General features: G+C 40.2%; 1 protein-coding gene across 1 annotated transcript in view; it reads right to left on the reverse strand.

Moving 5' to 3' along the window:
- The window catches only part of anos1 (anosmin 1), a gene marked incomplete at its 5' end in the record, with an annotated part of 19,008 nt that extends 3,787 nt beyond the window's left edge, over positions 1–15,221 (reverse strand). Inside the window, 3 exons of the mRNA XM_079464449.1 lie at positions 9,059–9,092; positions 9,219–9,266; positions 15,096–15,221. Of these exons, the coding sequence (XP_079320575.1) occupies positions 9,059–9,092; positions 9,219–9,266; positions 15,096–15,221 (208 nt within the window). The remainder of the gene's footprint in view (positions 1–9,058; positions 9,093–9,218; positions 9,267–15,095) is intronic.
- Positions 15,222–15,999: the final 778 nt, after the last annotated feature.

Below are 15,999 nucleotides of genomic sequence, written 5' to 3' on the forward strand. Positions count from 1 at the left end.
CCCACACCCACAACTGCACAGACACACCAACAACTGCACACACACACACACACCCCACACCCACACCCACAACTGCACACACACACACACACACCTACACTCACAACTGCACGCACACAACTGCACTCACACCCACACCCACACCCACAACTGCACAGACACACCAACAACTGCACACACACACACACACACACACCTACACTCACAACTGCACACACACACTCAACTATGCACACACACAACTGCACATGTACACACAAACTGCACACACACACACACACACACAATCATCCATCATCAATGGTTTTGTACTGCATTTGCTTCACTTGTCATTCAAGTTGAATACTGTGTGTGTGTGTGCTGATGTTTACACTGAAGTGTGGTGATGAGGTCACAGAGCTCAAGTAGATCTTTAATGATCATCACAGCGAGAGAGAGAGAGAGAGAGAGAGAGAGAGAGAGAGAGAGAGAGAGAGAGAGAGAGACAGAGAGAGAGAGAGAGAGAGAGAGAGAAGAGAGAGAGAGAGAGAGAGAGAGGAGAGAGAGAGAGAGAGAGAGAGAGAGAGAGACAGAGAGAGAGAGAGAGAGAGAGAGAGAGAGAGAGACAGAGAGAGAGAGAGAGAGAGAGAGAGAGAGAGAAACATGAGCCATGTCTGTTTAGTGTTACATGTGACCGAGCACATATGTGTGCCGCCATCTATCTGAATCTATTCACACACACTTAAATGCATAACCAACATGTTGTCATACACATACAGTATATTTACACATGCATCAGTTTTTGTGTTTTCAGTGACTTGATCTTTCTCATTGTGTTGTTTTCTTGAGCATCAGTGAATATATGTTTGTATAATAGTTGTGTACTGTTTCAATCTCAACATCATAAATTCACTGTGCAGAAAACATATAGGACATCACAAAACACACAAACACTCACTGAAAGATACACATAATAATTAACACCAAGATCATATAAATATCCGTCTTACTTTTACACAAAAACTTTTCCAACCTCATAAAATGTTATGTTAATCTGAAGACAAAACAAACCGTAACATTGAGTCTCATGAGAGAGAAAAGTGTTAACTCAAATATCATATAAATGATTAATGTAGACGCTGAGAGAGAGAGAAACCAATAACAAAAGAGTCTGAGACACATTCATGCATTATACATGTGTTGCTCAAACACACGCGTGTTTATTTCATGAGCTGAAGAACGACACGACTGGACTGCACTGACAGACAGATCAACTCAAATCACTTATTACACCTCAAACTATTTCAATATACAAAATCGAACTGCTCAATGTCTTGAGAAACTCAGTGCGTACTTCTGAAACTATTCCTTTATCCCATTTAAAATGAACTGATGGGAGCCTAAAGCAGTAAAAAGACTCCCACGGATCAGCAGCTACTGCATTTAAAAACAAATACATACATCTCAGACTGAAATGTTGATGCTGAGAAAACATTCCCGTCCTCACACATCCGTTCATACACAGAGTTCAGACGAGCGGGATATTTTGGGACTGACACTCAAGCTCAATTCATCTTCTTTCCTCTCCGGGATCTGTTTACAAATCATGACACGACACCTCAACACGACGAATCCATCTAAACAGGGTCAGATGAGAGATAAGAGGCTCTGGGAAATCAACCACATATTTAAGAGGTCTGCCGTCGTCGGGTGATATCTGATTTACTGTAATATACAAGAGAAGTAAGACCCCTGACTTATAAACTTTATCAATTTATAAAGCAATGTTGAAGGAATCCTTGAATGACCCCAGTTTCATGTGCTTTCTTGAAATCAATGAGGAAAAAACTGCTATGATCTTAATCATTTCATTTTTTGTAAAATACCTCATTTTAATAAATAGGATTGATGTGGGGTAAGTGATTTAATTATTCCTCAATATCTCTTATATCTTTCTAATCCACTGAGACATAAATACTCATGTGTCTCTTTTTTATTATAATGGAGTATTTGAGAATTATCCGCTGATGTTTTGTCTGTTTCTGAACAAGATTCATTTAAAGATCCTTCAGTGATGAAACAGTAAATGAATGATTTGTGTATTGGGCTGAAAAGCAGCGTGAGTGTTTCTACAGAGATAAGACTCTCAGACAAACCGATAAACAAACTTCACGCCTGCACGTCCATCGCTGTCAGACACAACTTCTCTGTTTATTGCTCTGAGAGGATTTTACAGGCAGTTCTGATTATGATAATCCCTGAAGTCTGGAAATAAACCAGAGAGTCGAGCTGTTATCTGACATCCAGGCGTCACTACACTGACAGCTGTGAGAAACGTCATTACTGACAATCCCATGTTTATTTCTCCCATCAGTCACAGACACAAAACACTCACCAACCATGAAAGCAAGCCTGTCTCCTCTAATCTATGAAAAACTTTTCTTTACAAATTATTTTGGGATCATAACAAGTGGCAAAACAATGAGCGTCTGATGTTAATCCAGCAAGATTAGAGTCAGAGTAAAGTGACATTAAAATATGGGTTCTGATTTTGTCACACAACAGAAAAGTGTGTAATTAACCACCCAGCCAACATTTAATGGAGAATTCAATCCTAGTAAATAAAAAAATAGGCAGAACTCTCCGCTCTCAAATGCTGGGGGCGTGTCGGCTGTCGCCACTGAAACCACGCGGCCGTTGTCATGACACCATTTCTCAATTGTCAAGTACCGCTAGGGGCGGGGCCATGCAATGCTCGGACACCCGTTTGGTCATCGAGTAACCGCTTTAGGCTCGCTCAAAAAAATCCTGAAAAACTGCTAAATAGCAACATTAGATCATGAAAATGACATTTCATGCGGTGTGCTATGTTGCGTGTTTTAAAGTAATCAGTCTGCCAAGTTTTAAGTCCGAAGGTAAATGAATAACAAAGTTATCGGCTTGTAAAAATGCGAGTCGACTCCAAATCACACAAAAGAGACGTGACCTCTGAGTCTCTAACCGCCACGTATCTACGTCACTAGAAATAGTCCAGTAATGATGACAGGCGTTCCATTCACGACACATGATGAACGCGTTTGACAAAACAGACTTCACCATCTGACCGATCACATGACATTAGGCTCGCGGATAGGAGGGGATCAGACGGATGAATCGCTGAACGAATCGACTTCTGAAGTGAGAATAAAAACTGAGAGCGGGACTTTGATTGGATGGTTAAAAGGTGAAAGATCTGAATGCTAGTTTGAATCTGTCACTCATCACAGCCCCGCCCTCGGCCATTCCTCATCACCAGAAGTGAAGGGGGGTCGTTTCAAGAAGGGGAGGAGCTTAACGTTTTTGATTAAAGATTACAAGTACAAATGAATTTGACAGAAAATGATGATGTGCACAGATAAATCACGTATAATAAATACTTCACCACTGTGTAAAACTATTAGAAAGATCATTTTCATTCCGACTTTAAAATAATTTTATAATGTAAAAGATAACAACATAATGTAAAAGATGCTTTTGCTTTTTGTATTTTTTTTCTTTTCATTTATTTGTCTTTAGTGATTTTTCCCTGCATTTTCGATTGATTAAGTATCGAATGTACTTATAAATGTGAATGTATTGATTTTGTGTTAGTTTTAATTGATTTTCATTTTGGTGTTTGTATTTCTTGTCTGGTGTTGTAAAAACCCCAATAAAAATAATTGTGGAAAAAAAAGATGCTTTTGCAAATGTTTGTTGAATTTTATTAATATGTTGTATAGATGGTTGTTAGGCTCAGAGGTTTCAGGGGTCATTACGGGGTCAGTGCCCACTGCTACAATAACAATCATGCAGCAAACATTTTGGGATCCTCTTTATCTGACATCATTTTCAAGTCTTCATGGTTAAAAAACAAAACTTGAAGCTGACGTTTTATTGGCCGAATGTGTCGTGTACACTTCCTGTGTGGAGTGAACACAATGAAAGCGTGCGATATAACACCGTGTACGTCTGGACACATATATTCTCTTCCTCTCCTCACGGCTCGGTTCTCTGGCTGCTAGTTTTGCCACCCACCATGATGAGTAATGAGTGGAACAGATAGCAGACAGAAGCCCGGTCGACCCCCCCACCACACACACGGCCCATCAAACTTAACAGGCATGTCCCATCAGGGCATCTCCCGCTGGGTCCTGACCAGCCCTCCACTGTGGCCCAGCGCCACACACATACACCAGACGCCACAGCGGGACATTGATATCAGGAAGCCAATAAATCCACTCATTTAACCGTTGACTCGTTTAAACTCTCAGACAGCAGAAGCGTAAGCAAAAGTATTGTGTGAACGTTATAAGAACTTTCCTCCGAACGCTGATGTCTTTAACAGCGACGCTGAGCGAAGGTGTTGCTAACTCATCTGCTTTACACGTTCGCCAAAAGGTTCTTTGAAGTTCTTTCTGATGGACTGAAAACACTTCTGCTGGGTGGCCGCTGGTTTCTCTTACAATAATTATGAACTGTGCGTTTTTTTTTGTAAATGTGTAATAAACATGCGTTCGTGTTATTTAGAGTCTCATCTGTACGTGAGTCCGTCTTCAGTGGAACACAAAAAAAGATATTTTGAGAAATGTCTAAGTGGTTTTGTGTTCATACAACGGAAGTCAATGGAGTTCAGTGTTGTTGGATGATCAACATTCCTCAAATATCTTCTTTTGCGTTCTGAAGAAGAAAGAAATGACTCGAGGATGAGTAAACAATGAAGTCTCCCTTTAACTAGAGAACAATTCTTTCGTCATCGTACTACAAATTAGACACATAATTCATATTCAAGAGAAAAAAGGCAATTACATTTTTGTTATATAAACCACCAGTGAGTCAATAAACCGATTTCATTCTCAAAAGAATCACATAAGACTGTAAGAGTTATTGATTCGTTTGGATTCACTAAAAGCAACTCAAATGATGCAGTGTTTTGGATTGAATATTAAAGACACAATATGTAAGTTGGACCGCTAGATTCAGAGGCATATGGAGATCAGCCATCATGTTTACGGACGAGGTAATGAATGCATTTTATTTGATGTCATCGTAATGAACTAGCTTGAAAGACACGTGGAATGTAAAGCTACATTAGCCCGTAAACGATATTGGACTTTGTCGATTGATTTGGTAGCGTAATGCTACACAGTTTTACGTGTTTAAAACAGTCATACAGTCGTCGTTTATAAAGTAAACTACGTTTAGGCTTGTTTGTGTTTCCTTTAATCGCCAAAGAGTCATCGTGATCCATAATAACAGAACAACAGATGCTGTATAAGCACTTCTGCATTTGTGTGTTGCTGTAGTTTCTACAAACGGAAACTGAGGGTCGTGTGGAGCAGCGGATATTAAGTCACTGATATGAGACAAACACAAGGGAGATAAGGGACATTAGTTTAAAAGTTTCTCTGGATTCTCACATTATTGGGAATATTTGGGATAATGTAAGTACACAACTGCATGAAATATATCACACTGTGCAAGTGATGTTTGGAGATTTAATAACAAAATTATTTCATATTGTGGCTTTAATGTAAAACAAAAGTTATGAAAATGCAGACGCGCTAACAAATGCCCTTTATTTAGGTTAAAAAAATAAGCGTTAATAAAGGACGTGTAAAATACATCTCTGATATAAACTGAAGGTGTACTAATTTCTTTGACAGATTTAACGGACACTAAATAATAACAAAACGTTACGCATGAAGCATGAAACATCTTGTGTTCTGAATCCACATGAAGCAGCAGATTCTAGATGATGTCAAGAAAAGTCCTGCCTTCATCTGAAGTGACCTGGAAAAGCACTTCATTCACATGTCACAAAAGTCAGACTAATTCGGCGGGGGTGGGAGGGGGTCTCAAGCTCTGAGACGTTTTCCCATGATTCAAATCTAAATACAACAGACATTTATTTAAATAAATAAAAAACACAAACATTTCTGACCAGCTCGCCAGCTCACATGAGAGAATCCCAAAGCTTTCCGCTCCCCATTAAATCAATATTTAACAGGAATTTCAAGAAATCTGTTTGGCCGTTCTTTGAATGACCTGACCAGCCAAAAAATAAACCGCCACGTAAGTGCATTTCTGCGAGTCTGTCTGGCGTTGACGCTTATTTGCAAAGCAAATCAATGGAAGCGTCAGGGGTTCTCGGATGTCTGACCCACCAAGCAACCGAAACTGCTTTTCAGCGCCTTGTTTTTCTCCTATACACCCACTTTCGCATGAACAAGCACCCAGAAGTTGTCAAACTTTCCTGCCGTGTGAAGGCCGAGCTAAAGAAGTGCTCACAAGAGAAAGAAAGAACGACGAGACAAAAAGAGCCTGACAAAGCCTGAGCATTCTGGCCTCCTGGCGTGTCCGGGTGTGAATGGAGGGTGATGCTTGTGCTATGGCATGCTAATGAAGCTCTAATACTCACAAATGCCCTCTCTCTTCCCTCCGGCAACAGGGCAACGGGGTTAATTACCATAACAACAGGGTGCTGCCGCGGCCGGAGAGACGCTGGACCCTTGACGGCACAAACCGCGACCGCTTTTACCGTCAGTCTCAGAACGGAGCTGCGACGGGTTCGAGTCATGATGAAGTCTCTATGAAGTGTGTGTCTGTGGAGGTGGGGGTCTTGTTCAAACCATCACTTTCTTAGCTTTTGTTTGACTTGTGTGGTGAGTCGCTACAGTCTGCAGTGAAAGAGGCATTCACACACACAAAAACACACAAACTGTACCGTTCAACACCCTGTTAAAACGGCCTCAGTGTGATTCCTGCTTTGTAATGTAAAGACTCGACAAACAGATCACTTCATTAAGAGCACATCACTGAAACAAACCTGCTCCAACAATCCTCAACAACACTGCCACGAGAGTCGCTGATGTCCTTCTGAAACCTTGTATCTCCAAATTTACCCATTTTCTTTTTTTGTTGTTGCCATAAATCATTATCACTAGTCACCCTTCAGGTTTGTCACTAGATTTAGACAACGCTGTTTTTAATCATTTAAATAATTGAATATTTTTTTCCATATCCTGAAAGACAGCGAATTTGGACGTCCAATGTTTCAGAAAAACTGCGATGATGTGTTGAAGTTGACAATTGACAAATGACTAATTAATTTTTGTTTATTTTTAACCCAAAAAGTTTTAACCTCTCATAAAGCGGCCCTATTTTTGAGCATTCTATTGGTAGCAAAAATGATTTCAAATGATGCATTGTTAAAGTTAAACAAGTTATAAAACGCAGACACGCAAAAAAATGCCCTTCCAACAGGCATGTTAATGGGTTAAAAAAGTAAGAAAGTATAAGAAAGGACATGTCAAATAAATAACTAATCAATAAAACGTTTTTAAAAGTGCTTGACATGGCTGTTTTTAATCATATATAAAGTAAAGTGTTTTTTCCATATCCCGAAAAGCAGTGAATTTGGACGTCCGAGGTTTCAGAAGGACAGCGATGATATGAGAGCTAAAGTTGAACCATTTCACAACACTTTAGTAACATTCAAAGTCAACCCTTCATTCTTTACACAACAACGATGTAATAAAAACTAAAAAGTTGTTTTAGTTCACACAGAGATCTGTTTTCAAATGTTCTGGCCTCCAAAACGCTGCTGTCATGTGATTAAATTGTTTCTGTATTAAGTTGAAAACTGTATTTAGTGTCAGTCTAGCACTCAACATTTTGTTTATAGACGTGTTCAGTAACAGTTAGACAGGACAGAACCGATGGTACCAAACAGAACACATTTCATAAAAGAGGCACTATTTGACTTCACATGATTCTGAAAACTGAACTCTTGTGGTGAGAGATGATGAAAAACCACCAAGATGCATTAGAAGATGTACACACATTAACAATAAAGAAACATCTCATCTCTGCACATACCATACAAAAACCCACAATCATAGGCTCCTTAAGACACACTAGCTCATCTGTAAATACTGTAAAAACACACAACCCTCTTTAAGAATGCCCAAATGCTCTCACGGGCGTCAAGTGCTCTTATAATTTTTGAATCATAAATGAAGAAGGCCAGTTTCAATGGCAACGCCCAACGTTCAGACACGCAAACAGTCAAATCCTTCTTTAACATAACAGCTCTTGATGGATGACTAGGGACAACAGTGTTGCCAGGAACCAATGCTGGCTAACTTCATGGAAAGGAAAAGAAAACAGGTCTTTTGTTGCATTTCTAACACCAAAACAAAGCGTCTTTGCTTTTAAAGCACACTTTAACTGGGCTTTGAAGCCCCTGACATCCTCATTAACTCGTGTGAAGGAAAGTGAAGTTTTGTTTTTGCCCGCTTCTCGTCTGCTCCGCTTGGCTGAACTTCACTCGTCTTCATCTGCACCAGCATGACGACCGGCACGTTTACACAATCATACCACAGAACAAAAAAAACGTTAGCGATTCACACAAAACATGAGTCATCTCACAGAAATTCAACGTTTCGTCTATTAATAAAACAATTCTACTGGACCTCATTGAAAACAACTCCTGAAATCCAACACAAGCTAAGAGAATTCAACCAATTCAATAGGTTGTGCATTCGATCTTAGGGCCTTATTGTAGACCCGGCGCAAGGCGCAGCGCAAGTGTTTTTGATAGTTTCAGCCCGTCGCAGATCTCATTTTCTCGTCTCGTTTTCTCGAGGATATAATTTTTTATAATTTAAAAAGTGAATATGCACCTATAGGCGGGTGCACAGCGTTCGTACATTCTGCTTATACACACAGAGGGACGCACAGAAGCACACAATAGTGACAAATATTTATACGCATGAATTACAATGTAATAGTGGACATAAAGATACTAATCCGGCTTGTCCTGTAGATGGTCTGCAGATGTGGAACAAGCAGATGTGTTTCCTCTCTGGAGAAGTGTCTGCTCTTACCAATTCCGCCGCGTAAATAGCAAATCCGTCATGGTGCGAGCGCAACTGGCTCTTAAAGGGAATGGCAGATGACGCTCTGATTGGTTTATTGCACATTACAACCTGTTTAAACCAGGCGCACCAAACGTTATCCTGCCGTTAAACTAGTGGACACGGACACGCCCTGAGTGCACCTGCGCCACGCGCTTTAAACCATAAGCTTAGATCCTGAAAATAGGGCCATGTGTAAACAGAATTAAAACATTACACATAAATCATCACTAAACATAATTCACAAACATTCTTTCAGAATGCTTTCTTGAGACTTTAGGATGAATGTGATTGAGTTTTTACCTTTGAGCATTGCTTGTGATTCTGACACCAAACCAAAGATCCGTTACTCTGTGAAGAGAGAATAATACACATCAACACACAGATCACCATGAGAAGAGATGCTTCTAGCACTTTCAAACCAAGACATGTTAAATGACCCTTTGTTTGCTTTTTCCAAGAAGAGACTTCGGACGGCTAAACTTTACGGGCCTACAAACCAAAAGTCTGTTTAAGTTCAATGTCAAGTTCAAAGGGTTGTGGAACAATGTAATCCAGTGGAAATTCCCTGTGAAGAAATAACTTATCATTAAAGGAGTTCATTTGCCATCCAGCACCACAGAGTGTCGAGCACTTGATGTCAAGGCTAACGGTCAAACGGCTTCAAAGAGACAAAGACATGATACCCCCCCCACCACTACCATCATCATCGACATGAGACATAATCACAGACATCACTCTCAAGAGAATACATCTGAATAGTGTTATATTACTCCAGCTCACATTCACAACATACATTTAACCCTGAACGTCATTTACAGAATGTGTGTGTGTGTCAGGACAGCATCATCACTCCAGCACTCAGTAGGGATGTTGACCCAGCTGCTGTCACAGACATTTATAGATCAACACTATAAACTCAACTTGAAACTGAAGCCTTCGTCCGTCACACATTTGAGCACATTTACAATCTCTTTAGGAAAATGTGTAGATCTCAAAGCTGCTTTCTGCCGAACATGGCTGTATAAGCTGTTTTTAGATGGACAGGTGGGATGTTTTTTGGTTCAGGCATTTCAGAGAAGGTCATTGTCTGTATTCAAAGTGTCTGTTTTGTGTTTTATTTAAATGTTTCGAATGCTTTCATCAGACTGGCGAGTGTTTAACACAACACAGATCTGCTCTAGAAAACTAAAGACAAAAACATGTGTTTCAGAGATGTCCTTGGTGAGTTAAAGCTGATCCATCCATCTCACATGAGACAGACGTGTCTGTGAACAGAAACAGAATCATCCATCATTTCAAACCCTTCTGATCAAAGATGCTGAGCACTGCTGTCATTTCATAAACCTCTACAACTGATTCCAAAAATAACACTTATCCAAACCAAAAAAAAAACGTTTTAGCGTGTAAATAAAAGGATCTGCAACATAGCAACATAAATAAAAATTCTGTAAACTGGAAAAACAGAATATATAAATTGTAAATAAACTGTAAAATAAAGTTTTTCCCTGTACAATTAAATGTTCCCCTGTTTTTCTTGTAAATGTGCTGTATTTTCTGTAATTTTACGTTTTTTGACTGTGAAAGAAATTAAACTCCTTATGTACACTTAATTCTGTAAAATGAAAATTTAGTTTACAGTGTTCCTTATAAAAACATTTCTGCCTGTCAGTTTACTGATGGATTTTGAGTGGATTGTGGATATGTGTTATCAAATATTATTACATTTCAACACTGACCATTTGAAAGACTACCAGAGATACTTTAATATACATATAATTGAATTCTAAAAGCATCTTTACTGGTAAAATAAGAGATCATTGTGTGTGGAGTAAATCAGCAAACAGAGAACTTCTTATCAACATTTCATAAAGTGCGAAACATCTCAAGCTGTCACATTCTTCAGATAGAGCGGCTGTAAAGTGTCACGGTCAATGAGGTAAAAATGACATTCCAAAGCTATCGAGGGTTTTTACAGACACAGAGAGACTCGTGGACTGTTTAATGAGTCCTTATTGCTCTGTAGTTAAGATAACGTTGTCTCATGACACACCCAACATTCAAACACCTCATCCATCACACGGGACAAAGAGCACGTCCAACCATTCCTCTGAACACACGAATGACAAAACATCACCAGATGATACCCATACTGTACATTTAAACAGCAAAGTCATCCTTTATTCCCCCTCATGAAGTAGAAATGTGCTGTGAGTTGCTTTGAATGCAAGCGTCTGTCAAACACATTCATGTGAGTTTGAGTTAAACGTATGGTCTGTGTTCGACAGGTTTGATAAGGAGAAAAGTGAAGCTCATTATTTTCAAATAAAGAACTTCAGAACAAACCTGTGTGTTTGAACAGATAATCCAGAGGATTATAATCCAGGCTGGTCTAGACGCTCTGACAGACACAGAAATGTGTTCATAGCGTCAAACAGCCACAGTGTTTACACTTTGGCATTTGTAAGTAAACCATTTGTACTCAAACTAACCAATGGATTTTTATAGCTGTCTCAATTTATTAAACTATGACAGGACAGAATTTCCCTCAGTCTCCAAAATCCTACGGCTATAATATCAACTCTTTACATTCGTTATCAACTTTGCAACACATGTTGTCAATACAGCTTAACATGAACCAACAACATTTATAAATCAGAAAAGACTTCATGAGGTAACAGATACAGATGATGTGAATACACCGATGATTGTGAATGTGTCTGAATCAGAACAAGACTCCATCTGTCATAACTAATGAGAAACTACAGAAACACACACACACACACACTCACGCACAATCAGACTTGCACAAACACACAGACAGACACGCACACACACACGCACGCACGCACACAGTCAGACTTGCACAAACCCCACACACAGACAGACAGACACACACACAGTCAGACACGCACAAACGCACACACAGACAGACACGCACGCGCACGCACACACACACACACAGACAGACCTGCACACACACACGCGCCCACACGCACAGTCAGACTTGCACAAACACACAGACAGACACACACGCACGCGCAAACACACACAAACACAGACAGACACGCACACACACGCAAACACACACACGCCAACACACACAGGCACGCACACACACACACAAACAGACCTGCACACACACACACGCGCCCACACGCACAGTCAGACTTGCACAAACACACAGACAGACACACACGCACGCGCAAACACACACAAACACAGACAGACACGCACACACACGCAAACACACACACGCCAACACACACAGGCACGCACACACACACACAAACAGACCTGCACACACACACACGCGCACGCACAAACACACACAGACAGACACGCACACACATGCAAACACACACACACACACAGGCACACAGGCAAACACACTCGCACAAACACGTATACACACACACTCAGGCACACACACTGAGCTGCTGGTGCGGTTTGCTTCCACTTCCAAGTTATTTCATATCAAAGGCCCGTGACAAGCGACATGGCACAACTACTTTCCAATGTTTGTCTTTCCTCTGGATCAGAACACGCGTCCCTCGGGCTCGGCACATTAACAGTGCGAGCCAAACGCAGGCTTAATTTAAAACGTCATCAGTTTTACGACGTCAAGCGCACTAGCAGGACCTCTCTGACACACCTCTGGCTTTATACATCCACACATAAATAATTCCACACACAGCAGATGCTTTCCAAACGCACACAGACCAACACAGGCACTCTTTCAGTACACACGCAGACGCTGAATTTACAGCTGGGTGTTTCCGTTCAGACTATTATGGGATGGGGGAGAGAAATTCCCTTTTGATGCCTCTTAGATGCAGAATGGGAAAAATTAAACCTCCGAAAGATGTCAGATGTAATTTCACTGAACGTTAAACTGGGTGTTTTGATGACACAAAAGAACTTGAATAATGTTGAACATTCATATGAAAATTACAATCATTTGTATGTTTTAGAGGCAAACGAGTATAATGTGTAAACACATGAAGAGATGAATGAAGATCGTAGAGCTCACATCATCTGGATTTGAGTAAATGTTTGAGTTTATATTGAGATCTTAAGTAATCATTTTGATCTCTTCTGAATTTCTAATGACATTTGTGTGATTTCTGACTCTTTCTCAGGAGAAATATCTGAGACGCAGACTCCATTTAAACTCATCGATGAAATAATTGAGATATTAAAGGGATCTAAAAATAGCGTGTTAAAACTCTTAAATGTCTTAAAGACTCTCAGAAGACTTTGAACCTATCATGACTCTCTGAATGATCCAAGAAGAGCTGGTTTAAATGACAAATATATAATCAAATCTCATTTATAACGTAAAGACTCAGATTCAATCATCTCTCTGGCTCAACACACAGCGTCTCTGTCTATAAAAATCTCTTTATGCAGGAATGTGTTCACCTCCGGCAGGATCCGTGGTGGTACAAGAGTGTCACACATGCATTTGGTCAAGCGGCTAGTTTGGGGGCGAGGGGTGTGTGTGTTTTTGCAGCTGACCAGACCTCCCATCTTCACATGAAAGAGTCATGAACACACACACACACACACACACAAACACACACACGGCCTCTCGATAGTCTTTATGGAGCTCTGACAACAATCGCTTTCTATTCCTGGAGCTTCTCATCCAGCTCGACCGGCTCTTTATCAAGCTCAGCCTGTCACGGCACTTCCTCCACAGACAAAAGCCACAGAGATTCAGAAAGAGATGTCTCAAGAGTTTCTCCATATTTCTCGTTTGATGTTTCCTCTGATGCCTGACGCTCCGCTTCATGTTTGCCAAAGCCTGTACATTTGTGTTTTAAATATGCGTCAGAAACGGACAGAAAATCATGGATCAGTGGGGATTTCAGAACAAAACTTATAGGACGTTAAATGTATTAATACACATAACATTTTCTCCGTGAACCTGGCCTGTGGATGATTATTTTCCGTCCAAGTAAGCTTGACTTTAAGACCTCAATGCGAAAACAGACAGATAAAACTTTCTGCACAACAGAACACGTGTATCGGTAAACTTCTAAAGTATTTATTAATGTAATCATTGTTCTTCTTTTGATTAATGCTCAATTTACATACAGGTCGACTGGGACACATCTTTCTCAAAGTGAAAAAGTGATTCCCATTTAACCTGAATTTACACTATTTTTAGTGTAAAATCCAAAATGTAATTAAAAAGAACGATAGAAAGGAACAAATGCACAGAATCGCTTAAATAATCTTCATATATTGTTCATAAAACGTCTTTCTCCTGAAACAATGAAGGGTTCTTTAGTCAAAGGTTCTTGAAAGTCCTGATGATTTATAGTCTGAAGAGTCGTATTCCACTATAAAGAATCTCCTGTGCTACAGAAAGGTTCTTTATAGCATCACGCAGCTCAGAATGGTCCTTCTATGGTATTAGTTCTTTTAAAGTTTAAAGACATTTACAGCACTTTTCTCCTCTCGTGATAATAGAATTATCATCATTTGAAAGTTTAATATTGTATATTTATAGTGTGTTTAATATTTGACTTGTGTATCTCTGTCCTTTATCTGAAATGTGTGATTCTCAGTGATAACCACTCTGTGTGTGTGTGTGTGTGTGTGTGTGTGTGTGTGTGTGTGTGTGTGCGTGCGTGCGTGCGTGCGTGCGTGCGTGCGTGTGTTGTGTTCATGCGTTCATGCGTGCGCATTTGTGTGTGTGTGTGTGTGTGTGTGTGTGTGTGTGTGTGTGTGTCTATGTGTGCATATTGGGTGCGTGGAGTGTATTGTGTGTGTGTGTGTTCTGCTAACATGTTCTGCTTATAATCAACGCGTTTCTTGTACAGCTGCTTTGTAACGATGATGATTGTAAAAAGCGCTTTTTAAATAAAGTTGACTTGACTCATGTTTTGTTTAGCACCTGTTGAACGTCACTGTATTGACGCATCAGTTTACCTGCGTCCGTCTATTCATGTCATTCAACAAGAGCTGACACAGGAACAAACTTATATCAAACACTAACTCAACACAAGCAAAGCAAAGATGAATAATTCACCGAGAAATGTCAAACTAATACCTCAAAATGTTCATAAAAAAAACTGTGATACACACAAACACAAGTGACAAGTTCTGTCATCATTGAATGAGGTCATTGTTAGTTGTTCAGTAATAATGTGATTTTAAATGTCATACCTGGAACTGTTTGAAAACAGCAGAGATGCGCGTGATGTGCAGGCTGAGGCATCGCGACGCGCACCTCGCGCGGTAAACGCTCGCGCCGAAGAACTCGTCAGGTTTCCTCGCGAACGCGCTCGCCATAAATATAATCCATAAACTGAACGCGAACGCGCTTTTCACACACATGATGAAGGCTGCGAGCTCACGCGCCGACTGTGATGAAGCTGCTGCCGCTGCGACTGAAGAGAGTTCCGCGCGCCACAGGGAGGAGTCAACGCGCCCGAGGGGAGGAGCTCTACGCGCGCCCCGCCTCCACAGACGCAGGTACAGGAGCGCGAGACGTCAAGTTCATCCCAACTCAAGCCCTTTAAAATGTGTGACAACTTGCCCCGAGCGCTTTTCCTGATGCCTGTGTGGAGTTCATTGGTATTATGTGTGTGTTCACTTGACTTAAGACCTAAAACCACTGCTAGAAAGTAAGCGATGACACTTTCAACTAATCAAATAGAAATATTCATAAAGCTATTCTCAATTCTAGACGTCTAATATATTCTTCTCGCGACATTGAAGTGAGCACTTTATTTTACAGTCCGGTATCCCGTGTAGGCTACTATACTACATTTCTACATTTCGTTACACTGTACTTGTATATGTGTAATGACAATAAAGTTGAATCTATACCCGTTTGCAAAGTGTTCTCTCTACAAAGATATAAATAAGTAACTTGAATATATCATTTTAAGTTTAAATTATTGTTAGTTTGATAAGCCTCACCATGTTTCTAACAAAGATTATTTTGTTGACTGGACTTAGATTTTCAAAATGCGTCAGAAAGTTTGCCCAACTTACTTTTTAGTTCTTGCCGGCTTCATTTATGCTTAAATATTATTGTTACTGTTAGTTATCTTTTGTGTTTAGA

This window comes from Barbatula barbatula (assembly GCF_947034865.1).
Source record: "Barbatula barbatula genome assembly, chromosome: 9".
NCBI classification, from domain to species: Eukaryota; Metazoa; Chordata; class Actinopteri; order Cypriniformes; family Nemacheilidae; genus Barbatula; species Barbatula barbatula.